Here is a 26362-nt window from a genome sequence, read left to right on the forward strand (position 1 = left end):
TATAAGGAGGTCATTTTTAAACAGAAAGCGGCGAAGTATTGTTTTGCTCTTGTGGACTCTTCCAAGCGTTTCCCCCTGTTTTTATTGCTCTGTTTTGTCATTGCCACGGTTTTGTTTTATTATCATAGTTTTGCTTTTTGTTTCACGCCATAGTTCTGTCTAGTTTTGCCATCGTTCCTTGCCTTGTTTATTTGTTACTTTTCGGACTGCTCTCTCTGGTTATTGGGCTGTGCCTGTTTTGTGGATTACGCTATTGTTTTGTCTTCGTCACACTGTTTGTTGGATATTGACCCTGCCTGTTGACTACGATCTGGTTATTAAAGCTCGCACTTGGATCTTATACGCTTCCTACGAGTCCTCATTACAGAATACTTCGCCTACCAAAGATTCAGCGGCTTTCTCAGACACAGATCAAACCATGGATCCAGCATCACGCCTTTTCAGTCTCCGCCAAGGTAACCTGTCTATAGAAGATTATGTTGTGGACTTTTGCGAACTGTGTCATAAGGTGGATTTCAATGATGTGGCACTCAAGGACATTTTTTTGTAACGGATTAAACAATCCGATTCGTTCTGGCCTACCTGGAGGGAAAATTCACTGGTCGTTGGAACAGTACATTGACTTTGCCCTCCGGTTGGCTGGATCGCCATTTGCTGTGGGGGTAGCTGATGAGGAACCTTGCTATCCCCCAGTATCAGCCAAACCTGTGAATTTTGGCCTATCATGCCAAGCCACAGCCTGCTCACGTCACGCCTGCCAAGCCACAGCCTGCTTACGTCACGTCTGCCAAGTCACCGCCTGCACTCGTCAAGTCTACTAAGCCAGAGCCATCTCATGCCAAGTCTGTCAAGCCAGAGTCTGCTCACGCCATGCCTGCCGCTCCAGGGCCTGCTCACGCCATGCCTGCCGCTCCATGCACCCGTCATGGCCACCCGTCCAGAGTCTGCACCCGTCATGGCCGCCCCTCCAGAGTCTGCACCCGTCATGGCCGCCCTCCCACAACCAGCTCACAAGATGGCCACCATCCCAGAGCCAGTCCACAAGATGGCCGCCATCCCAGAGCCAGTCCACAAGATGGCCGCCATCCCCAAGCCTGTTCACAAGATGGCCGCCATACCCAAGCCTGTTCACAAGATGGCCGCCATACCCAAGCCTGTTCACAAGATGGCTGCCCCGTCTGAGTCCCCGGCCAAGGTGGCTGCCACGCCTGAGCCTCATCAAATCAAAGTCATCTCACCCAAATCTCATCTCGCCATGTCTGCTGCACCCAAAACAAATCAAGTGATGCCTGATCCTCCAGTGTCAAGTCAAGTCAGGGCTACACTTTCTGTGCCAAGTCAAGATACAGCTGCTGTTCTCCATGAGTCAAGCCGAGACACAGCTGCTGTTCTCCATGAGTCAAGCCAAGACACAGCTGCTGTTCTCCATGAGTCAAGCCAAGACACAGCTGCTGTTCTCCATGAGTCAAGCCAAGATACAGCTGCTGTTCTCCATGAGTCAAGCCAAGTCACAGCTGTGACCCACGAGTCAACCCATGTTGTTCCTGAGTCAAGTCACATTACAGCTGTGTTTCCTGAGTCAAGTTGCAGCTGTATTCCCCGAGTCAAGTCAAGTTTCCAAGTCAAGTTGCAGCTGCGTCCCCTGAGTCAAGTCAAGTTTCCAAGTCAAGTTGCAGCTGCGTCCCCTGAGTCAAGTCAAGTTTTCAAGTCAAGTTACAACTGCGTTTCCTGAGTCAAGTCAAGTTTCCGAGTCCAGTCAGGTCGTGGCTGTTGTTCCAGTGTCAAGTCAAGCTGCAGCTGTTGTTCCAGCGTCAAGTCAAGTTAAAGCTGTGTTTCCTGTGTCAAGTCAGGTCAGAGCTGCTCTTCCGAAGTCCAATCAAGTTACAGCTATTGCTCCTGTGTCAAGTAAAGCTATAGCTGTAGCCCTCAAGTCAAGCAAAGTCACAACCGTGGTTCCTGAGTCAAGCCATGTTGTTCCTCAGTCAAGTCACGTTACAGCTGTTGTTCCTCAGTCAAGTCACGTTACAGCTGTTGTTCCTGAGTCAAATCAAGTTACAGCTGGGTTGTCTATGTTATGTCAAACCACAGCTGATTTCCATGAGCCAAGCCACGGTTGATCTTCATGAGCCAAGTCAAGTTGCTGCTGTTGTTCCTGAGCCAAGTCAAGCTACAGCTGATCTTCATGAGCCAAGTCAAGCCACAGCTGACCTTCATGAGCCAAGTCAAGTCACAGCTGGACTGCATGAGCCAAGTCAAGTCACAGCTGGACTGCATGAGCCAAGTCAAGTCACAGCTGGACTGCATGAGCCAGGTCAAGTCACCGCTGTCCTTCACGAGTCAAGTCACAGCAGGCCTCCCTGAGTCAAGTCAAGTCACGGCAGACTTCCTGAATCAAGTCAAGAAACTGCTGTCCTGCCAGAACCTAACCAGGTCCCCTCTGACCTTCCCAAATCACTTCACATCTCAGCTGACCACCAAGAATCTCATCACGTCTCAGCTGATCCCCTAGAGCCTCATCATGTATCTACTGACCCAAGCCACGCAGAGCCCACGCTCCCAAGCCACGCAGAACCCACGCTCCCAAGCCACAAGTCCATAGCATCCATACCCTTGAGGTCAACAGACACCCCACTATCTACTGTGCCGCCTGTAATGGCCATCGCCATTTTCAGTGTGTGGGCAGCACACTGTGCTCCAGAGGCCTCGTCTGTCCATGCGTCTGGTCCAGAGGCCTTATCAGTCCACAAGTCTGCTCCAGAGGCCTTGTCTGTCCACGAGTCTGCTCCAGAGGCCTCGTCTGTCCACGAATCTGCTCCAGAGGCCTGGTCTATCCACAAGTCTGCTCCAGAGACCTTGCCTGACTGCGAGTCTGCCCCAGAGGCCTTATCTGAACATAAGTCTGCTCCTGAGGCCTCGTTTGTCCACGAGTTCGCGCCCATACCTCCTGAGGTGTCAGCTCAAGCTGTAGATCCTCCTAAGGAGGTGGCGTCTATATATGAACTCACTGCCACGTCTGCCCAAGAATCTGCGCCCATGCCTCCAGAGGTGTCAGCACCCACTGTAGATCCTCCTATGGGGGCGGCGTCCTCTCATGAACTCTATGCCTGTCATGTCACAGCCACGAAGGCCTCCCATGAACTCTCTCCCTGTCATGTAACGGTCAAGAAGGCCTATCATAAACTCTCTGCCTGTCATGTTACAGCCAAGAAGGCCTATTATGAACTCTCTGCCTGTCATGCCACGGCCAAGGAAATCATCCATGAACATACCACTCTGCTATGGATGTCACTAATTTTACTGTGGATATCACTGCTCCTGTCTACTCTGCCTGTTATGCCTGCTCTGCCTGCCTCGCCATGGTTCCCTGTTCTGCCTGCTCTGCCTGCCTCACCATGGCTCCCTGCTCTGCCTGCCCCGCCATAACTGCCACAGCTCCACGGCCCTGGTCCTCCAAAGTTCCTCTGTCTGCCATTGCTCCACGGCCCAGGCCCTCCAGTGTTCCACTGTCTGCCACAGCTCCACGGTCCAGGTCCTCCAAGGTTCCACTGTCTGCCACTACTCCATGGTCCAGGTCCTCCAGTGCTTCACTGTCTGTCCCTGCTCCACGATCCAGGCCCACCTCCTCTACATGGACCTGACCCTCCGTCCCACCCCCTGTTTTGCCTCTGTTCCCCCACCCTCCTGGACTGTTGTTGTTGTTGTTTGAGCGCCAGGGGTCGCTCCTGGGGAGGGGGGGATTCTGTAACGCCGCGCCAGCAGAGGGAGCCCTCACCCACTGACTGACTGTTGCTGCTCCCTCTGCTGCTTCATTGGTAACTTCCTGTTTGGTGGCAATATAAGGAGGCCATTTTTAAACAGAAAGCGGTGAAGTATTGTTTTGCTCTTGCGGACTCTACCAAGCGTTTCCCCCTGTTTTCATTGCTCTGTTTTGTCATTGCCACGGTTTTGTTTTATTATCATAGTTTTGCTTTTTGTTTCACGCCATAGTTCTGTCTAGTTTTGCCATCGTTCCTTGCCTTGTTTATTTGTTACTTTTCAGACTGCTCTCTCTGGTTATTGGACTGTGCCTGTTTTGTGGATTACGCTATTGTTTTGTCTTCGTCACACTGTTTGTTGGATATTGACCCTGCCTGTTGACTACGATCTGGTTATTAAAGCTCGCACTTAGATCTTATACGCTTCCTACGAGTCCTCATTACAAGCATCTATTAATGCAGTAGTTCCATGGATAAATAAAAATGCAAAAACTAAATTTCCACTATTGCCAAATCCACTTCAACCTCAAAGGAAACAAAGTCATAGTGGGGAAGTGGTACAATTCCCTTTTGAAAAATGCTAAAATAATATTTGGTCCTTTCCATGGAATTGTATACATTAAAAAGAACATGAACACTTACTACACTTAGCATGTGAATTCTTGAGAGGTATATTGCTGAACTTGTATATGGGTTTGTTTTACACAGAGGTCATAAAGCAATCAACTCAATAATAGCAAGATTTCAGGAAGAATGTATGTTCTATTAAAGACTAATTTGGAGGAATAAAAATATGACTTTAAGACTTGTAGTCAAATATCCTCAAAAACTTAAACCAACACAGCTTAACAAAAAAAAGAATGACACTGCTGCCTTCTGTGGAGTTGCTTATAGCTGAATTGATGAATTGGTGAACTTTGCAGCATTGACAGTTAGGCCTACTGATATAAACTGAGCATGAATAATGATGTTATCTTCTGTAGAGCTGCTTTAAAGCTGAAACCAATTACATGTGTTTATTTGTGGTTTTTGGCGCTGAGATAATCTCCAGAATCATTCCTGTGACCGTGAGTTGGAGAATGAAAGATGAATGGATATTGCACGTGAGAAAACACACACTAACACAATTTCAGACTCAGTTTTGTTCTCACCAATGCTGCAATAATGAAAATGTGCAGTGTTACAAAACCCAAGTTGCTTAAATTTATTTTACCTCAGAGGAAAGAGAAGGTGATTTCTTGAATATTGTGAAACAAAAAGAAGTTTAAACTTATTTTTTTCACAAAGATCAACAAACAAGACATTTTCAGCTGTAACTTTCTGTTTTAACCAAATCAATAAGAATTGTACCCGATTGTATTTTGCACGTTGTCATATTGTTTGTTTGTTTGTTTTTACAGATCAATAGGATTAGGTATGGAGTCTGTATTAATCAGTCAGGTGGGTGGTAATAGTTTGTCAGGGAGTAGAAATTCAGATCAACACCTGGCACGAGATCCAAAATACTAAAGTACCAAAAAAAAAAAAAAAAAAAAGCTAGTATTATTGTAAAAAAGAATAGGTACATCAACCCATTATCAGACATCCCACCCTGCAAAAACTATTTTCCACAAGGCCAGGAGTGTATCGTCAGGAGCCGCAGGTATTAATTTTGTGTTTCCTGTAAATCCTTTTTTACAGGTCAGTACCCCGTAACCCTCCGGTATTGTTTGGTCATTTTAGGGAAAAAATATATATATTTTAAAAATTGATAAGAATTGTTTGAAACTCGATGACTTATGGCAAAAAAAAAAAAAAAAAAAGTCACAGTCAAAAATTACCATTGGAAATGAATTGGAACGATGCAAAAATACAGATAATTTTTTGTGTGTACAATCTACTAATCATTTATGATGCAGAAGTGAGTGCACAGTGATGAAGGGACGACACTAAAATGATAGCCTGTTTATTATTAATATCACGATAAATAAAGGCAATAAGTCACTTGTATAAAGGTTTATTAAAACTGCACAGTTAACTCTGAATTCAAGAATTAGCTTTACAGGGCAACAAAGGAGAATTTAATAGGCTAGTTCTAATAAACTTTAATTGCAGAAAAATATGAATTCAGTAATTAAGATCCTTCAATATAATAGAATATTAATATTGTTAAATGCATTTTAAGATTTCAAAAATATCATTTGTTTTCATCCATTATTTATTAACAAATTATTTATTTATTCCAAGTGCCCTAACCCCAGCAAAACATTTATGGGGGACTGTGTGGGCCAGATGGGTTGAATTTTAGCACAGACCAGCCCCGATGATTGCCCTCTTCTAGGGCCAGAAAGAAGACCTTCTAATTATAAAGCTATTTAAAATAAATTTCTTAAAGGGTTACTCCATCCCAAAATGACCCCCATGTCGTTCCAAACCCTTAAAAGCTTCGTTCGTCTTCAGAACACAATTTAAGATATTTTGGACGAAAACCGGGAGGTTTGTGACTGTCCCATTGACTGCCAGGTAAATACCACTGTCAAGACTCAGAAAAGTATGAACAGAAATAGTCCATCTGCCATCAGTGGTTCAATCTGAATTTTTACGAAGCGACGAGAATACTTTTTGTACGCAAAGAAAGAAAAAAATAACTATTTCATTCAACAATACATCTCCTCCGCGTCAGCGTAGCGACATTTTGGAGAGTACTCACTGGACGCAAACTGCGTACGCCAGACACACTGTTTTCATTCGAATCGAAGGAACGACATTGGGGGTAAGTGATTAATAGCAAAATTTTAATGGGTTCAGCTAAAAATTAGAAGAAAAAAAAGTCACCTACATCTTGGATGGCCTAAGGGTGAATACATTAACAGCACATTTTCATTTTTGGCTGAACTGTTCCTTTAAGATATAATAATAACATAAATACAGTTTTAAAATGTATGTCTGAGGGTAACTGAAAAAGAAAAAACGTTTTATGTGTAACGTATAAGCATCTTTGTTGGTGTGTTTATGTTTATGTTTAGTAGTTTTGCAAAGAGATTGAAAAAAAATTGAAATGGCACATTTCACAAATAAATACAATAAAATACACAGATATTTTTTTTATTCAGCTACTTTCAGACATTGTTTCTGAGTGAAATATCCCTTTAACCCCACCCAGTGTTCTTTAACATTGCCAAACACACAAACACACACAGTTGGACCTCTCTATAAAAGAGAGCTGATGACTCGCAAGCATCACAGAGAGCAATCGACCTGACACAGCGATGCAGAACTACCCAGCGCCTGGGGGAAACATGATGCAGGACAACAGTGCCTACACTGTCCAGCCAGTAGTAGTGTCCGTGCCTGACCAAATAGTCAAAGATGATATCATTTTCTCCACATTCAATCTTCACTTCTGCAACCCTTGCTGTCTTGGGTTTGGGGCCTTTTACAACTCAATCAAGGTAAGCAATATACATATGTGCAGTTATATAACTGTCCTGCTGCTTTACAAATACTTAAATCTTATCATGCATTTTTTGTGTATCAGGCCAGGGACAGCAGACTGCTTGGAAACCTCCCAATGGCACACTCTTATGGGGCCACAGCTCGCCGCCTGAACATTGCTGCTGTCATTGTTGGTTCCATCTCTTTACTTATCCTCATCATCATCCTTTCCAAGTCATTTAGTAAAGTCACATCAAGTTAAACATCATCTTTAACTTCTTAAAAGAATCAGTGTCTGAATGATTTATTTGCCTGTATGTACTTTTTTAAAATGCCTTTTATTAAAGCATTTATACTTGGTGAAACTTTGCTTTGTTCTTGCTTGGTCTTCAAAATTTATTCAGACACCTTTAACATTTCCTACATTATCACAGTTTATTTGCTATAGTTTAGATAACGGTAATAAAATATGACAAGAACTGTGTCAGAACAAATTCATCTTGATAATAGACATCTTTGATAAAAGGGTATGTAACGGATTACAGTCAACCAAATATTCAGACAACTGTTAGTTTGACAATATTTACACAAATATCAATACTTTGTTGACCAATTACCAAGCAATGCTTAATTTTGTTCAGCCTGTGGTGTAAAAAGGTTGCATTAGCAGTTAAAGATAAAACACTTAAGCAAAATATGGTCAGTTCAAAGTGTCTAAGGAATTTTGGGGTATAATATGTCACAGTTTACTTTATTTTGCTGTCCTCACTTACATATATGAACCATAGTGTAGGCTATTTATTTATTTTTTTTTATCAAGAGAACAGAAAGTTATCTAATAATACTTATACATAATGTTTTCATGTTTTCATAACTATAAACCTTTTCTAATTGTTTTCATATTTGGCATCCAATCATGTAAATTTAGCCATTCAATCACTTATTTCTGCTATAATAATAATAATAATAGCATTATTAGGGTGAAGTCAGCTAAAATGCTCCACATTTTGGTAAATGACTTATAATACCAGCAAATAAGCTATGCATGAGATCTAATGATATTTTCTATATAGAAAGCATGAGTCTCTTAAATACATATATATTTTTTAAGTGTGAAAAAGTATAATTGTTTTAAAATTATGTGAGGTGAAGTATCAGCAGGTACCTTCTCGAGCCACGGCACAATATTAACGTAAAATGGGCCAATATAAAAAGAGAACAACACAGGTACTTTCATCTTAAATTATTTTATTTTTAACAGTAAATGACACTATTGTCTTTAGTGTACTATAGCAACAACAACATAAATGTATTTCATTAAATAGAAACTTAAATGAATATGTCATTAATGCAATAAAAAAGAAATGATTATGTTGTATGTGTGTCTTCCTGAGCATTGGTGTCTTTTGTGTGCATGTATGTCTGTATGATATTTATTTATTTATTTATTTACTTATTTTAAAAAGACTGTTAAGATTTTGTATTTTCCATCCTCAATTTATGTGTAAATGTGTGTGTGTGTGCTAGGGATGGCGAAAACTAAAAAATTTCTTGACCGACCACCGAGCCTCATTAGCCGGTTGAAACCGGTTAACCGATTAGTTTAAAATATGGTACGCTATTTGAAATAACAGCCATTTCGAGCCGCGCCTGCAATTTCGCAACTCTGTCGCATCTCTCTGCCGCTCTGCCTCCCGCACACACACACACACACACTGCCACTCACGTCACTTTTTTAAAATCCCCTACAGCGCGAAACATGAGTCCCGCAAACGCGGCGCCGAAGAGCTTGTTGTATGTAATCGTGGGACAAATGGCTCCTTAGTTTCAAATGGTTTGGGTACAAGGTGATCGCTTTGAAAATAAAGGCGTTTGTCTAGGTTAGAAGCTCATCTGAAACATTGCCACGGCTCATTTAAGAAAATGACAGCTCCGAAGAGACGCCGCTCTAACCTCGAGTGTTTTAGCCTGTTGCCTTTACTTTTCGCAAACCTTGTGAGCGCGCGAACCCAAACGCTGTGACCTCGCGCCAAATGTTTTTATTGGTTTATTAAGTACAAACAGGCGAGTTATGAAAAATTGAGTGTGAGGGATAATTTGTTCACTTAACACAAAAAGATGAGGAATGAGATGGCTAACTGTAGTAGCGTATAGTCCACTGTCTATAATAGCCTAATTTAGATATCACTTTTTTTTTTAACCGACTACCGACAACTTTGACCGGTTAACGTTGATACGGTCAACCACCGGTCAAACGGTCATCGGTTAACATCCCTAGTGTGTGCGTACTTGTTTGTGCTACATTGTGGGGACCAAATGTCCCCACAATGATAGTAAAACCTGAAATTTTTGACATTGTGTGGACCGGCCTGCAGTTCCCACAATGTAAAAAAATGATTAAAAATAGTAAATGATGTTTATCTGAACGTGTAACGATGCAAACATGTTTTCTGTGAGGTTAGGGTTGGGTTAGAGGATAGACAATATCGTTTAGTCAGTATAAAAACTACAGAAGTCTATGGAAAGTCCCCACAATTCACAAAAACAAACGTGTGTGTGTATGCAGCCCATTTCTACCTAAGTTTCTTTTTTAAATTAAACTTTTTAATATGAAAGAGCATGTCAAAACATTATTCATAAACCTTTGCTTTGTTGGTAAGCTATCTTATATTTGCTTTTGAACCCTTATTTAGTGATGAATAAAATTTAATATGTCAGGCTCACTTACCAATTTCTCTGCCAAGCGCCTTTATCCTGCCCTGCCTGCCTTAAAAAACTCAAACAATTTAAAATTATTGTTGAATAAAATAAGTGTTGATGCAACAACGCAACATCAGTTATTGTGATATTCTGTAAGCATTTTAAAGAGATATGACTCTACAAGCTTATTTGGCCCATTTCACCTGATAGCCCATTTTAGCTGACTTCACCCCATCACTGTCATATAACGATGATGACTGTTATTTGATTATTTTTATTTAATGTATTGCATTTACGTTGTAGGTACACTTAGTTAATATGTTGTAACAATATATTAAACATTAATCCAAGCGTTTGGAGCTGGTTATTTTGGCGCGCTCTGCTGTACCGGTAGTCGTCAGTAGAGACGCCGCTCTCGTCCCCGTCCCGCTGCTGCCTCTCTCAGGTAGGGCCTCAGAGCGAAGATGGCGACGGACAAACAGAAACATGAAGGCAGGGTGAAAATCGGACATTATATTCTCGGAGACACACTAGGAGTGGGAACGTTTGGAAAAGTCAAAGGTAAAACTGTCCGAAGTGTTTCGGCTTTTGTGTTATTGCTGTTTTGAAGACAGGAAAGCAAAACTGGAGAAGATCGAGCCTTTAAATGCGGCTAAAGCTGCAGCACTTGTTGGCTAATGACAGTCTAGTCATGAAACAAACCTTAAACGACAAAGCTTTCTGCGATGAGCAGCGTTGATAATGTTAGTCGATCGATGCTTACGTGGTTTTCTGAATGTGTGCGGGCATGTATTGCGTTAGCTTGGTTTTGAGGGATTGGTCGCAGCTAACCTGGTTAGCTTCATGGTTTATGGAGTGATTAGTATTCAGAAGTTGCAGTTTGGCGAGGACTGATAGATTTGCTCGTACACAGGCCAAATGACAGCTGATTTACAGATGCAGCCAACGTTGGTCAGAGTCAAGTCTTTGTCGGAATGACAAAAAAATAGATTATTTTTAAAAAGTTCATTTTGCTGATATGGTGCATACTGTGGATCAGATGAATTAAAATGTTTGCGCTTTTTGTGTGATCCACATGTACACATTCGTTACTTCAGTAATCGAGCATGACATGTATAATAATGACTCTAAATGACATCCGTATTAGTCAGCTTAGAGTTGTCTTAACTAAGGGTGCAGCAACTTGATCACCGAATGATCGTGTTTGATAATGAAACATCCGCCGGTTATGTCACTTTACAGTGAATAACGCACTTCTATGGACAAAACATGTCTGAACTGTAGCAAGACAGAATAGTTGTATTTTTATTAGAGTAGTAAATGTAAAGAGATGGTTGTAACACGGTGTAAATGTAATAAAATTACTTGATTCAGATAAAAGAATGCGTGTTTAGTCTGTGCTTGTGTTTCACTTTATTATGGTTGTCAAGTTTTAAAATGTAATGTTCATATTTTAAACTATTTATGTGTAGCATATCCTGCGTAGATACATTCTTCAGTTCACACACTTTTGAAGCTCATTGGGCAGGATGAACATAAAATCCTGAAAATTAAAATTTGCTTTTGAATCAGATTAGTTGATTAACACACTTATGTTTGTATGTTTGCCAAGGAGCACCCAACAGTTGGTGACCTTTCAAGAAGCCCACTCTTTCTCAGTCACGTTTCCTTTTTTCCTCATCAAATATGATGTAATAATGAAATGCCTCCTGTACACTGGTAAGAAAACGCCAAGTCCTGGCTTCCCAGTTTGCCATGCCCCCACAAACAGTGCATTTGCCCGTGTTATGAGGCAATATATGATGCAAACCAAAACTTTCGAAACAGGAAGTGTGTTGTGTATAAAAGTTTTCTGGGAAAAGAGAAGTTGATGTACTACTGACAGAACATTAAAACTACTAATCCCCAATCTAACAAGTAGCATTTATAAATTAGGTTGATAGTGATGTTTTCTGGATGTGTGCGGGCATGTATTGCGTTAGCTTGGTTTTGAGGGATTGGTCGCAGCTAACCTGGTTAGCTTCATGGTTTATGGAGTGATTAGTATTCAGAAGTTGCAGTTTGGCGAGGACTGATAGATTTGCTCGTACACAGGCCAAATGACAGCTGATTTACAGATGCAGCCAACGTTGGTCAGAGTCAAGTCTTTGTCGGAATGACAAAAAAATAGATTATTTTTAAAAAGTTCATTTTGCTGATATGGTGCATACTGTGGATCAGATGAATTAAAATGTTTGCGCTTTTTGTGTGATCCACATGTACACATTCGTTACTTCAGTAATCGAGCATGACATGTATAATAATGACTCTAAATGACATCCGTATTAGTCAGCTTAGAGTTGTCTTAACTAAGGGTGCAGCAACTTGATCACCGAATGATCGTGTTTGATAATGAAACATCCGCCGGTTATGTCACTTTACAGTGAATAACGCACTTCTATGGACAAAACATGTCTGAACTGTAGCAAGACAGAATAGTTGTATTTTTATTAGAGTAGTAAATGTAAAGAGATGGTTGTAACACGGTGTAAATGTAATAAAATTACTTGATTCAGATAAAAGAATGCGTGTTTAGTCTGTGCTTGTGTTTCACTTTATTATGGTTGTCAAGTTTTAAAATGTAATGTTCATATTTTAAACTATTTATGTGTAGCATATCCTGCGTAGATACATTCTTCAGTTCACACACTTTTGAAGCTCATTGGGCAGGATGAACATAAAATCCTGAAAATTAAAATTTGCTTTTGAATCAGATTAGTTGATTAACACACTTATGTTTGTATGTTTGCCAAGGAGCACCCAACAGTTGGTGACCTTTCAAGAAGCCCACTCTTTCTCAGTCACGTTTCCTTTTTTCCTCATCAAATATGATGTAATAATGAAATGCCTCCTGTACACTGGTAAGAAAACGCCAAGTCCTGGCTTCCCAGTTTGCCATGCCCCCACAAACAGTGCATTTGCCCGTGTTATGAGGCAATATATGATGCAAACCAAAACTTTCGAAACAGGAAGTGTGTTGTGTATAAAAGTTTTCTGGGAAAAGAGAAGTTGATGTACTACTGACAGAACATTAAAACTACTAATCCCCAATCTAACAAGTAGCATTTATAAATTAGGTTGATAGTGATGTTTCAGTGCGTCTGTAAATATATACGCACACATTTCCCTCTGCACGACTTGTTTGTGTTAATGCATAACTAGAGCAGTCTAGTTAATGCATGCCGCCTGTTTTTTAAATGTTGCAACTTAACTGAGCCCGTACACAGCTTCTAGGAACAGTTCAATGTACGCCCTTCAGCACTTACTGATGCAGCAATATCCAGCCTTATAAGACGCTGGTTGGTTAAAGCCTTTGCCCATATAAAAATAGTTTATGGAAAAATAGATCAAATGTGTGGTTAACTGCAAGCCTCAAAGGTGTTGATTTTCAGCTGTTAGAGTGTTACTTCAGGACGCAACTTCTGTTTATTGTACAAGAGTTGGCAATATCAAACAATAATATATAATAGTATTTAGCATTATTACCATAAACAGCATTGGCTTAAATTTTGCAAACTGATGGGGCTAAATAAAGATGTATGACTTTGTAAATGCAAACAACAGCAAATTCATTCATTAATTCATTCCTTGTATTTATAAAACACTTTACAACTACACCTGCAGACCCAATGAGTGATTTACCAGTGCGGAGCAAACTGCGTGAAATAAAGTATTAGTTTTAGCCAATTTTCCAAGTGGCAAATGGATTTTTCAATTGTACAAAAAGCCACTGGCATCAACAACAACAGATTGAGAAAACGCTTTCTGCTGTTTCTCAAAAGCCTGTTTATTTTGCTACCGTGAGTGTGCATGATTATATGGTTGCTTGTGTTTTATTTTCTGCATTTAGAACAGACCTGTCACCCACTGTTACTGATTTTGTGTCTTTTTGGGCATTTTGTTGTATATTCTCCAATGACTTGCATAAATGTAAGCCTTCACAATCATTTGTTTGTTCTACCTGTTTATGCAGTGGGCCAGCATGAGTTGACCAAGCACCAGGTGGCAGTAAAGATTCTGAACCGGCAGAAGATCCGCAGTCTGGATGTAGTTGGGAAGATTCGACGTGAGATCCAGAACCTCAAGCTCTTCCGTCACCCGCATATAATCAAACTGTGAGTTCTGATTCATTCCATCTGTATTCTAATGCACTAATAATACATTTGAACTGTTCTATTTCAGGGCTAGAATGTGCAACTATTTGCCGTAGTCATAATTGTTTTAAGTTGATTTTTAAAAAATAGTTATTCCTGAGTAAGTATGTAAGAGAGTTACAGACTGATGTGCGTGCAAATGAGCCCTCACATTTGTATGGGAATCTGGGTTGGCTTCCCTAGTGGCCATGCTTACATTTTTTTTTTTTTTTTTTTCCTTCTGTTTTTGCGGTTTGGAATAAGGCAAGACAGAGGATGGGAAAGAGGAAGGGGATTTCCATTTCCTCCCATTTTAAAGAAGCAGTAAAGCTTTGCCTTTGATGTTCTAAACAACTTCTTTTTTTCTCTGTCACCTTGATTGTGTACACGCAAACTGTTTGTCTGTACTGTGGCCAGTAGGGATGTGACGAGATCTTGTGACGATCTCCTCTGAAAACATTTTGCAGTGTTTACATTAGAGCTGCACGATTAATTCTTAAAATACTGAGGTCTCGATTCAAACACCTACACGATTTAGCTATGCCTATTAGGACTGTTTCACATCGCGTCAGTGGAACGTGAGAAGCACGTTTTGTCGCTGCCCATGTTGATGAATCAGAGGGATGGGGTAAATGTGAACGTAGAAAGAGCAACACAAACTGTCTTTTCAAGCACATTATAATCATTAGTAAAGTTAATAGTTTGGGTATAAACACATATTGTCTACAGTAGCGATCAAAACGAAAGTATCTTAACACTTGTATGTATTGTAACGCTTATCTCTTCCGCCAGGAGGTGACGACAACTGCCCGTTTAAAAAAAGTATGTCGCTGAATCATTCTTTCGGGAGATTTCAGTAGTCAAACAAGACTTAATGAATTGTTTATTACTGCATATGATTGATTAAAATGGAAGTTTAATTTGATAAAGTTCAAAATGCACCTACATTTCTTTGCATTTTGTCTTTTTCAGTTTAAGAAAACACCATTTTCCCTATATATTTCATCACTGAGGTTTTCTTAAAAGAAGTTAAATCTCGTCTCGTCTCGTTCTCGTGAACCCAGTCTCGTGTCTCGTCCCGTCTCGTGGGATAAGTGTCTTGTCACACCCCTAGTGGCCAGAGAAGACATGGGAATGTCAGAGTTCTCCAGTCACGCTCCAAAACCATTAGGGATTAATTGACCTTTCTCATATAAAAAGTGAAAAAGAAAGTAAAGTGAAGAAACAAAATTCAAAATCTAGTACTGAATCAGTACTAGATAGGAAAATTTCAATTTTGTTTTAATAAATTATTGAAATTTTTTATTTCAGATTGTAGTTCAGATTCATTTCACTAACTACACTTACACTGACAAAACCAATGACATGTATTCTTTGCAAATTTGTGCATTTTGTTTGTTTGGCAGTTACCAAGTCATCAGCACACCAACAGATATCTTCATGGTAATGGAATATGTGTCAGGAGGAGAACTCTTCGACTACATCTGTAAAAATGGAAAGGTACATCTTCGATTATAATTTGTGGGTTATGATTAGGGCCAGAAAATAAATGGCTTATAATTGATAATGTAAATAACTGACTGAATTTAGCCGATGTGTAGTTGGTTCTTTGTGCAGTGACGGCTGTTTAATGTAGTGAAGATACTTTACAGTGGGAAAATGCATTTCCTTCAAATTTAATGCAGTATTCTTATAATGAGAGCATTTCAGTTTAGCGAAACAGTGTGGCCAGTAGAAAGTGAGAGAATAAATGTCACTGTCATTGTTAAATAAATAGATCATAAAGCATCTGCATGCCTGTCAATTATACAGAGCTCAACAGAAAGAAAAATTGCAGTCATTTAGATAACGTTAGTTAACTAATAACTATACAGTTAAGGTTTACATGATCTGTAATCTTGAAATCCTAAATTGAATGCAAGTAATTTGATTTGTTTAAATGAACTGAAGTTTAATGTAATTGGCATAAAAATAAATAAATAATTAAAAAATAAATAAATATATATATATATATATATATATATATATATATATATATAAATATAATATTATTATTATTATTATTATTATTATTATTATTTTATTTATTTATTTTTTTTAAGAAAACATTTTTAACTTTTATTCAAGCATTACATTTATTCAATCAGCATTAATTTGATTGAAAAAATACTTTTACTTTGTTAAAATAAAATTCTGTTAAATTCTTTTGGACTTTCTGTGCATCAGAGAATCCTGAAAAAAATGTATTAAGCGGCACAACTGTTTTCAACGTTGATAATGATAAGAAATGTTTATTAAGCACAAAATCTGCATATTAGAATGATCTCCAAGGGATATTTTATGTTGTGTAAAATATTATATATTATATGGTGAATGTAAGACATGTGTCCAAAAAAAAAAAAACACCTTACTGACCCCAAACTTTTGAACGGTAGTATATATCAGGGCCACAAAAACGGCCTAGTAGGTTGCAGCAGGGGAACCGTAAACTGAAGGTTCAGTGCACATGGGGGAAGTAAAAATCCATGTTCCTGTGTCTCTGGTCAGTTGGACGAGAAGGAGAGCAGGCGTCTGTTCCAGCAGATCATCTCAGGGGTGGATTACTGCCACAGACATATGGTGGTGCACAGAGACCTCAAGCCTGAGAACGTCCTGCTGGATGCGCAGATGAATGCCAAGATTGCAGACTTTGGTATGTGACCTCTTCATATTTAAGAAACATGAAACAAGGTAGGTTGTTTGTGGACTTGATCTTTCTTTAATGTTTATGTCACAATCTATACTGACTTAAACTTTGACTTTTTGTCATGTAGGCTTGTCAAACATGATGTCGGATGGAGAATTCTTAAGAACGAGTTGCGGTTCTCCTAATTATGCTGCTCCGGAAGTCATCTCTGGAAGGTACCGTTTACCGTTGGCTGTATTTATCTTTTTTCCATTTGTTTATTTTAAAATCATCTCAAAAACCTGTTTTTGTCCTCTAAGATAATGTGTTGTTTTAAATAGCTTTGTGTTGTCCGTTCATTTCTCACCCAGGTTATACGCAGGGCCTGAGGTGGACATCTGGTCCAGTGGTGTGATTTTGTACGCTCTGCTGTGCGGAACGCTGCCGTTTGATGACGACCACGTGCCAACACTGTTCAAGAAGATCTGCGATGGGATCTTCTTCACGCCTCAGTACCTGAACCCCTCCGTTATTAGCCTTCTGAAACACATGCTCCAGGTGGACCCCATGAAGAGAGCCACCATTAAAGAGATTCGGTAAGAAACTACACTGTTTTTTTTTTTTTTTTTTTTTAGCAATGCCAAAACAGTGAGGGATGTGGAGAGCAAGATTTCTAAAAGTACAAATCAACCGTTTATCTCTTTCTCTTTTCATTGACTTCCATTCTCAGGGAGGACGAGTGGTTTAAACAAGATCTCCCCAAGTATCTGTTCCCAGAGGACGCTGCTTATAGCAGTAATATGATTGATGAGGAGGCACTGAAGGAAGTGTGTGAGAAGTTTGAGTGCACTGAGGAGGAGGTGCTCAACTGCTTGTACAGGTTTGTGTGTTTATTTTGTTGTTTTTTTTGCATCACATATTTTGTTACCTTTTTTGTTGCTTGCTATTGAGACTTCTTTATGGTGGAGGGAGTTTTCACATCCGAGGAAGTTATGAATTTTAGTTGGAACGGGGAATTGCAGTGATGTTCATGGAAAATGCATAGATTGATGATTTCATAGATTTCCTGATTTGATTAGATTTCGGTTCTGAAGACAGATGAGTATCATTACTCAATAAATCTGTATTTTTGAACAAATTGTTTGAGGAAGTGAGTGGTGTTTGAGTTGGTATAAATTGAGTCACTGAAACGATGAAATCATTAATGGTTTTTGAATAAATGAAGGATTAAGTGACTCACTCATTAAGACATAAACTTGATGCAACCAACTGGCAGTTTAAGTTCCCTATTTAAATGTATTATTTCAGTTTTCAAAATCTGGTAGCACTTTTACAATAAGATCCCATTAAAAAATGCATCTTACTAAAGGAGCAATACATTTGTTATATTATTTATTAATCATTATCATTATTTAAAGAAGCACAACTGTTCATTGTAGGTATGGTCCATTGAATTAAAAAAAAATGTACAATATCTAATTATTGTTAAAATCACACACACACACACATATATATATACGGCTTAATCAATTACCAAAGAAGAATGTCAAAATTATTCAGCAAAATAAGATTTTCTTATCATCAAAGTGATAAAATGTTGTGTTGCAGAAATGAGTACAAGTTACTGGAAAAAAGTGTAGGTTTAAGGCTGTTTTTGATCAACAGGTAACTATAATTTCCTTACAGTTAAAAGTGTTTTATAGTCTACTGAATCATACTCAGACTTAATGCTGTCAACAATGAAACCACTTGGGAGAGAACTGCCAGGTGACTTATTTCTTAGCATAAAAGAGGACAGTGGTACAAGAGGAATACCAAATTATTGTTTTAATTGTGAAAATCTAGCAGAAGTAGCACCAACATTTAAAAACAATGGACTTCTGGCAAGGCTCCTGAAATAATCAGGTCTTCACTTTAAGTTTTCATTTAGTGATAAGTGAACTTTTGCAAGAAAAAGAGCTGGGGAAATACCATGCAAGTGTCTCCGAGCCGGCAAAAGCTATGAAAAAAATGAAACTTTATCTCACAGAGTACAACGCAGTCTGCAAAACTGACATGCATGGTTGTTGTCACCACTAGAATGACCTACATATAGCCAAAGCACAATAAACAAATTTAACCTCTTTCAACGCCCATATTTAAAAAAAATATAGATTCTGGGAATCCATACTCTGGTCTCATGAGACCAAGTCAATCATTCCAGATCCAAAAGCATCCAAAATGTTATGGTGTTGCTAGAGGAGGAGTACAGTGAGAAGTGTCTGGTACCCACACTGACATTCAGTGGTAGTAAAGCTCTTATATAGGGATGTGTGAGTGCTGAAGGTGTAAGGGAGTGGTATTTTATCAACACTGTCATAAATTTACACACCATTGTGTGATGTAATACAAAAAACTGAAACTGAAGATGTTACCCTCCCCTTATTATTGGGCATTTTTTCAGCATGACAATGAAGATATTCAATCTCCCAAGGTGAAAATCCTTCATGTATTTCACTCATCTTAATGCTCTTGAGAGGCAGTGGGGGATTCTGTAGAGATGAGCTGAGCAACACTCCCCATTAAAGACCAGGACATTTAAGGAGGTTGTCCTCCAGGAGTTAAACAGGACATATGTTAAAATTTGTCATGAACTTGCACACTCAGTGCCAAGAAGTGTCAAAGCAGTATGCCTAATGTTCTGGTGGACATACTAAATACTAAAATATTATGCATTTGCTGAATTAAATCTAGGGTGTACTCATTTCTGCAGTCCTTCCTTTAAACAAAATTGGCTAATTTACTTATTTTATAGAAAATGTTGGCATATATTTTGTTGTTTTTAAGAATGTTTAATACATTTCGATTTTGCCATCATTCCATGAATTATATTAGTGATCATTAAGAAAATACATCTTTTATATTTATTCAGAGGGGGTGTAATCATTTATGCTGTGTAATGAGAATTTTTGGAGAAAATTTGGCATGTACTGTACCTGATATACATCCAGAATAATCAGAATCAAATCAAATCGTGAAATTTGTGTCAAAACTTAACCCTATTTGTAACTTATCTTCTTTTTTTAAAACTTACTTATTGAGAGAAACATCTAAAAAGTTAGTTCAATGTTTCAGGAGGCTCTTTTAGTGTCACTGCAGTAAAAACAAATTCTACCAAACAATTCTAAACTCTCATCTGTCCTCCCTTTCTTTGCAGTCGCAATCACCAGGATCCTCTTGCTGTGGCCTATCACTTGATCATAGACAACCGGCGCATTATGAGCGAGGCCAAAGATTTCTATTTGGCCTCCAGCCCTCCAGACAGCTTCTTAGATGATCTGCCTGCGCACCACTCTGCGAAAATTCACCCCGAGAGAGTGCCGTTCCTGGTGACTGAGTCTCAGCCCCGTCCTCGACACACACTGGATGAGCTTAACCCTCAAAAGTCCAAGCATCTCGGTGTCCGGCGGGCCAAGTGGCACTTGGGAATCCGTAGCCAGAGCAGACCAAATGACATCATGAGTGAGGTCTGTCGTGCTATGAAGCAGCTGGACTACGAGTGGAAGGTAAGCGCAGGTGTTTGTGTTTTGGGTTGTACATTACATTTGTAGGAGCACTGCATTGTTTAGCATTTAAAGAGATGTCATAGAGATGTCATGTTATGCTAAACCCATCTTACTTGCACAAATGAGGGTGAGATAATGGTGACGGAATATTCATTTTTGGGTGAACTGCCTCTTTAAGGTGAGTCATGTGTTGTTGCCCTGTTTTGGAACAGAATGGAAATAAATTGCATCCAGACAAGGAAACGGTTTAGGGACTGGAAAATAGAAATTGCAGTAATAAAGGGTAGAAGAGTGGTAAAAACAGATAAATAGAGTGAACTGCATTTCCTGGTATGCATTTCTTCTGCTTGTTCTCCTGAGGCTCATGATCTTACACTAAATTCCATCTTTTCCCTGTGGGAAAGATGTTTTGGGGCTTTTGGTAGATTCTATATATAGAAAAGACTTGACCACTCACTCTCTCTTTCTCACACACACATACAGGCCAAATAGATGGTTAACAGAAATGTTCGCTATACGATATCTGCGTATGTTACAGTCATTATTATAACACCTCGGAGCTAAACAGAATCTCTAATGTATTAAGGACAGAATTTGTTTTTAATAGTAATTTAACTTGTGTCCATGTTTTTGAAAGAAGTCTCTTATGCTAACAAAACATTGAAAGTGTAATATGGTGAAATGTTATCACGTTTTAAAATAGTTTTCTGTTTTAATAGCTTTTGAAGTTTTTTTTACGTTGATGGTATTACATCTGTATTTCATCAGCCATTCAGTCTTCATGATCCTTAAGAAATCATCAAAATATTCTGATTCGGTGCTTAAGAAACATTTAAAATATGGAATTCTGGGACAAAACAACAAAATTACAAATGATCAGTTCATGTCATTTATACTTCATATGGTTATATATAATATAGTTATAGTTGTAGAACATAAATAGTTTTATGAACCTATGGAAGCTCATTTCTGCCACTGAATATAAAAATAAAAAAAGCTAATTGCGACCTTTTATCTCCCAATTCTGACTTTTTTCTCAGAACTGAGATATAAATGCACAATTGCGAGTTATAAAGTCACATTTGCGGGATATAAACTCGCAACTGCGACTTTTTTTCTCACAGTTGTGAGATATAAACTCGCAATTGCAAGTGAACTCGCAAAAAGTCCAGTTCTGAGGGGAAAAAAAAGACTATGTTCACAGAATTTCGAGTTCATATCACGTAATTGCGCCTTTATTTCTCAGAATTGCAAGTTTATATCTTACAATTCTAAGAAAAAAACTCAGAATTATGAGGAGATAAGTCCAGTATTTTGTTTATTTATAGCAAAAAATTTAAATTCTTCTGTAGTGTACCTCTGACAAAGGAGGAGCATGTGTAAACTGGACTGAGGTGTGAGTCTTTGTACAGAGTCTCATTTGTGATATATACACACCTTAATTTATGCTTTGTCAACCTGTGACAGAAGGTTCGTATTTTTGTTTTGTGTGTCTTAATACATCTGGCTAAAGTTCAAGTATGCCTGAGTCACTCATCAGTTTTAGCCGGAAATGGCCTACATGTCTTTGTTTATAGGTTTTCATTCTTTGTCTTATCTCATAGTGGCCTCTCTTATCAAGTTGGAACAGTGTTTACTGCTGTTCAGGAGTACGCCATTCAGACTCCTTCAAAACAGTGCAAACAGTGTTACAGTGCAGTGTACCAGTCGGCACAGACCCTTTTAAAGTTAAAAGGCTTGCTAAATATTAATGAACTGTAGATACATTGCAGTCATATTTGTTTACTCTGCTGATGTTTTTTTTTTTTTCTCTGTGGTTTGATAGGTAGTTAATCCTTATTACTTGCGAGTGCGGAGGAAGAACCCAGTCACTGGCATACATACAAAGATGAGCCTCCAGCTCTACCAAGTGGACAGCAGGACCTACTTACTAGACTTCAGGAGCATAGACGGTAATATTGTCACTCTGTGTGTGGTTTTTAATTAGTGCTTTAAAATGTATGTATTTATTCATAAAAAATCGATGTGGATACTGAATGGTTGTTCATTTGACAGCATGTGGAAAAAGAGTTTTGTACTCAAAGGTATTTTATAAAAATGAATATTATTTCATCACATTTTTGTTATACACACACAGCCATTTTCCTTCATGATCCTTCAGAAATAATTCTAATATGCTGATTTATTATCAGTGATGGAAACTGTTTTTGGGAAACAGACATACTTTTTTTTCAGGATTCTTTAATGAATAGAAAGTTAAAAAAAAATAATAATAATTAAAATAAGTAAATAATTTTATTTTCTTTTTCTGAAAGAAATTAATATTTTTATTCAGCGAGGATGTGATAAAAAGTGATTGTAAAGACTTTGTTGTTGTTGGTTGGTTGGTTAGATTTCGATTTTGAATAAATGTTGTTCTTTTTAACTTTGTATTCATCAAATAATACTGATAAAAGTATCACAGGTTCCAAAAAAAAAAGATTAAGCCCACAGTTTCCAACATTGAGAAAAAATCAGCATATTAGAGTAATTTCTGAAGGATCATGTGGTACTGAAGACTGAAGTAGACACTTTAAATAAAAATGTTTAATTTATTTTCTAATAGTAATATGTGACCCTGGACCACAAAACCAATCATAAGGGTCAATTTCTTGAGATTGAGATTTATATATCGAAAGCTAAATAAGCTTCTCATTGGTGTATGATCTGTTAGGATAGGAAAATATTTGGCTGAGATACAAATATTTGAAAATCTGGAATCTGAGGGTGCAAACAAAAAAAAATCTTTAAAGTTGTCCAAATAAAGTTCTTAGCAATGCATATTACTAATCAAAAATTAAGTTTTGATATGTTAGTAGGAAATTTACAAAATATCTTTGTGGAACATGATCTTTACTTAATATCCTAATGATATTTGGCATAAAAAAAAAAAAAAAAAATTGATAATTTTGACCAATACCAAATACCACATGTATATAATAAGCAAGTACATCATGAATCCGTTTTCCAAACCGGGTTTTTTGGCTTATCCTGAATCACTACGGTACACCTATAAGAAGTTTTTACATTTGACTATTTTAGACTGGTTCCTTTTAGGAACCACTGTGGAGTAGCCCAATACTCAATGCAGTCATAGACTTAAACAGAGAGAAGTAGGTCCAGCTACAGTGTTCTTCCGCAAGACGCATGCAGTTCTGTTTATTAACCGCCAGAGCACCAAAAATTACAGACTCCAGCTTTAAATTCCTGATGATTGTAATGTCTGTTGCAAAGTGGTCTGGAGAGTTTGTATGTTTCACTCTCTGATGTCTTCTGTTTCATTTAGATGACATGATAGAAGTAAAATCAGGGACCGCCACACCTCACCGCTCTGGCTCGGTCGGTAACTACCGGACTACCCTAAAGAACGACAGGAGCGACAAAAACGAATGTGAGGATGCAGCGAAGGGCGACGCGTCGGCACCCTCCACGCCTCCGATATCCGGAGGAAAAGCGGCGGAGGGTTCTCTGGCTTCTTCTCTTACCTCCTCAGTGGATTCCACAGGGGCAGAGATCCTCCCCCGACCAGGAAGTCACACCATAGAGTTCTTCGAGATGTGCGCCAACCTCATCAAGCTGCTAGCACGATAACTTGTGGTTCCTCTGATGCCTTCTCTCTCTCACTCTCTCTCTCACTGTCTTCCCTCTCACTCTCTGGCTTGTTTTCTCTCTCTCTTCTAGAATACTGTCTACCTCTTCGTCCTCTGATATCCGTGTCATCATCCAGAGCAGTCCTTCTATCTCGATTCTTCTTGTCTCTCTTTTTCTCTCTCAGTGTCTTTAGAGCAATAAGCATGCGGACGGACTCGAGACTCCGTGCACCCCACTCGCATGAACGGTCTGTGGCACTGCGGTCGCCAGGATCAGCCTGTTTAAGAGGACTGAGAAAAGGTACAAGAAGAAAAAGAATGGAGGTTTTGTTTTTGTGCCACAGTTAAGAAAGATTGCTAAGCCAATTCATAGTGTCTATACTCTTTTAGAGATGGTTTTACAAGTCTTTTCTGGGTTTTATAGCAAGGGTTGCCTTGCAGAGAGTGAGGTGTAGAGGTGCATTTAAATGAGTTATACACTGAGCTAGCTGTACTGTACACAATGCTGTTGTGATTCTTGGCGGACCAAGAGATGTTATAAAGAAAGAGCCCTTGTGAGGCATGTGGGACGACAAGTAAGACAGAAAGCGCTTTTGCACAGTTTTACCTGTAAGTTTTCGTGGGCCAGTGTCACAACTGGTTATCCCATTGAAGCGGCCTACCGAGAAAGGCACTCGATTAGGAGGAGCCGTCTTAATAAGCGGGGCCACTTTAACATGGTGGGCACTTTAACACAAAGGGACAACTTGATAAGTCAGCCTTTCTTAAGGAAGAGACCAATATAAAACCCATTTATCCTGAGTGCAATGTCCTTGCCTCCATTTCACAGATTTTCGTTTGTTTGTTTGTTTGTCACACCTTAGTCTTTTTTTCTATTCGCTCACATTTTACATAAATTTAAGTATATTCAGAATTTAAACATGCAGTTGGATTTATATTTATCAGTGCTTTAAATGGGGTTGTAGATTGTATTAAAATTGTGATATTGGACTGGATTTTTTTTTTAAGAAATGTTTGATTATATCGCTGTAAGATGTTTTATTCCATACACTGCTTTATCAAAAACATTTTTTTACTTTTATTTTAGTTGTTTTACAAAACAATGGTTGCTTGAAAAAGAAGTACACCTTAAAGAAATCAAATGTTTTTGTATCTCCCCCCACTTTTACAAATTATGTTTTCCGTAATGAGGCTCAGTATTAAAAAACAAATGTAAGCTGGGTTGTTCGCATTCGTGAAAACTTGACTTAAATAAAAAACACACGCAGCTGGGAAAACAAAAAACAAAAAAGGATATTGGTGCATACTGACAGATCTCCTGAGCGAATCATAGTCATGTCTTATTCCTGTGTTTGTAAAGCCAAGTCATAATTGTAAGATCTGAAAATAGGAAAGCGCTTCCTGCTTGCATGTGACTTTATGTGCCCTCGTATGAGACCCAAGTCTACAAAAGTCCACTAAGAAAAGAACTGCAACCTGTAAACAGTGAATGAAATTATTCATGGAATATGGAATCTTCTTCAGATCAGTTCTTTCAACTGAAAACGAAATGGGTTTTAAATTTAAAGTTGCTTGTTCGTTTGCCTGTCCAGAGCTCCAGCTATGTTCAAATTGAAGCATTCCAAATTCAATAGTAAAAAAGCTAAAATGAATAGTTTTAAATATTAAGTTCATTCTATGGTTTGTATGGCACAGCTTATTTACATTTTAAAGTCTGAATGTCTTAACGCACATTGCTAACGCACTAAAGAAATAACTTTATTAGTCCTTCTAAATGCAGCAGTATCGTATTCTCAAAAAGGAGATTCAAGGCCAGTAATTCTGATTTGACCTTTTGGAATTCTTGAGTGTTTCCTATATGTTAAGATCCTAAGTTTCCTAAAAAGGATGATTATGTTTTTGTGTTCTAAACTGCACTGTCATTTCAGAATCTCTGTTAATGAGATTTTAGAGCTAAAACTTGACAATCTATGCTTTGCAAGTCAGCTTAAGACAAATCCAGAGAAATTTAGTTTTGTTTTGACCCCTTCACCTTTTTTTTTATTCCAAAGTTTATTTCCCTGTGTAGTTGTCTAATTCAAATGTTAACTCTTCTTTATCGCTAGGGAACAATTTCAGCGTCTCCACAGGCTGTTTATTCAGCCATTGAAAATAAGTATAGAGAATCTGTTGATGTTCTTCTCTTAACTGCATTTATTTGATTATCTGTGCAGAGATGCACCTCATGGAGGCTTGCCAATGTACATTTACAGAAAATTACTGATAATTTACAGTTGAAAAGATGATTTGTAAATACAACTGCCTAATAAAATGATACATGAAGACTGATTGACTTTTGTGTCTTTTGAAAACATTGTGTATGTTGTGTGAGTGGGGTTTTTTTTTTAAAGAAATGTTTGATCACTGTTTGATAACTTCCTTAAATTACATACACACATGAAGCTTTTAAGTTATGCCACCTTTTTCTTTTTAATCAACTAGT

The 26362-nt window shown here is 38.5% G+C and overlaps 2 protein-coding genes across 2 annotated transcripts; both read left to right on the top strand.

The window, feature by feature from the left end:
- Nucleotides 1-6959: 6959 nt before the first annotated feature.
- ifitm1 (interferon induced transmembrane protein 1) lies at nt 6960-7534 on the top strand. The gene is made up of 2 exons (XM_051110594.1): nt 6960-7186; nt 7273-7534. The coding sequence occupies exons 1-2, from the start codon at nt 7004-7006 to the stop codon at nt 7429-7431; spliced, it is 342 nt and encodes a 113-aa protein (XP_050966551.1). The 5' UTR covers nt 6960-7003; the 3' UTR covers nt 7432-7534.
- A 2748-nt stretch (nt 7535-10282) lies between these two features.
- On the top strand, nt 10283-26212 carry prkaa1 (protein kinase, AMP-activated, alpha 1 catalytic subunit). The gene is made up of 10 exons (XM_051110123.1): nt 10283-10430; nt 13882-14023; nt 15448-15541; nt 16589-16733; nt 16855-16942; nt 17078-17302; nt 17437-17586; nt 19903-20251; nt 22077-22203; nt 23577-26212. Exons 1-10 carry the CDS (start codon nt 10334-10336, stop codon nt 23879-23881), a joined length of 1722 nt encoding a protein of 573 aa, XP_050966080.1. The 5' UTR covers nt 10283-10333; the 3' UTR covers nt 23882-26212.
- The last annotated feature ends 150 nt before the right edge of the window (nt 26213-26362 follow it).

This window comes from Labeo rohita, chromosome 5 (assembly GCF_022985175.1).
Source record: "Labeo rohita strain BAU-BD-2019 chromosome 5, IGBB_LRoh.1.0, whole genome shotgun sequence".
Lineage (NCBI taxonomy): Eukaryota > Metazoa > Chordata > Actinopteri > Cypriniformes > Cyprinidae > Labeo > Labeo rohita.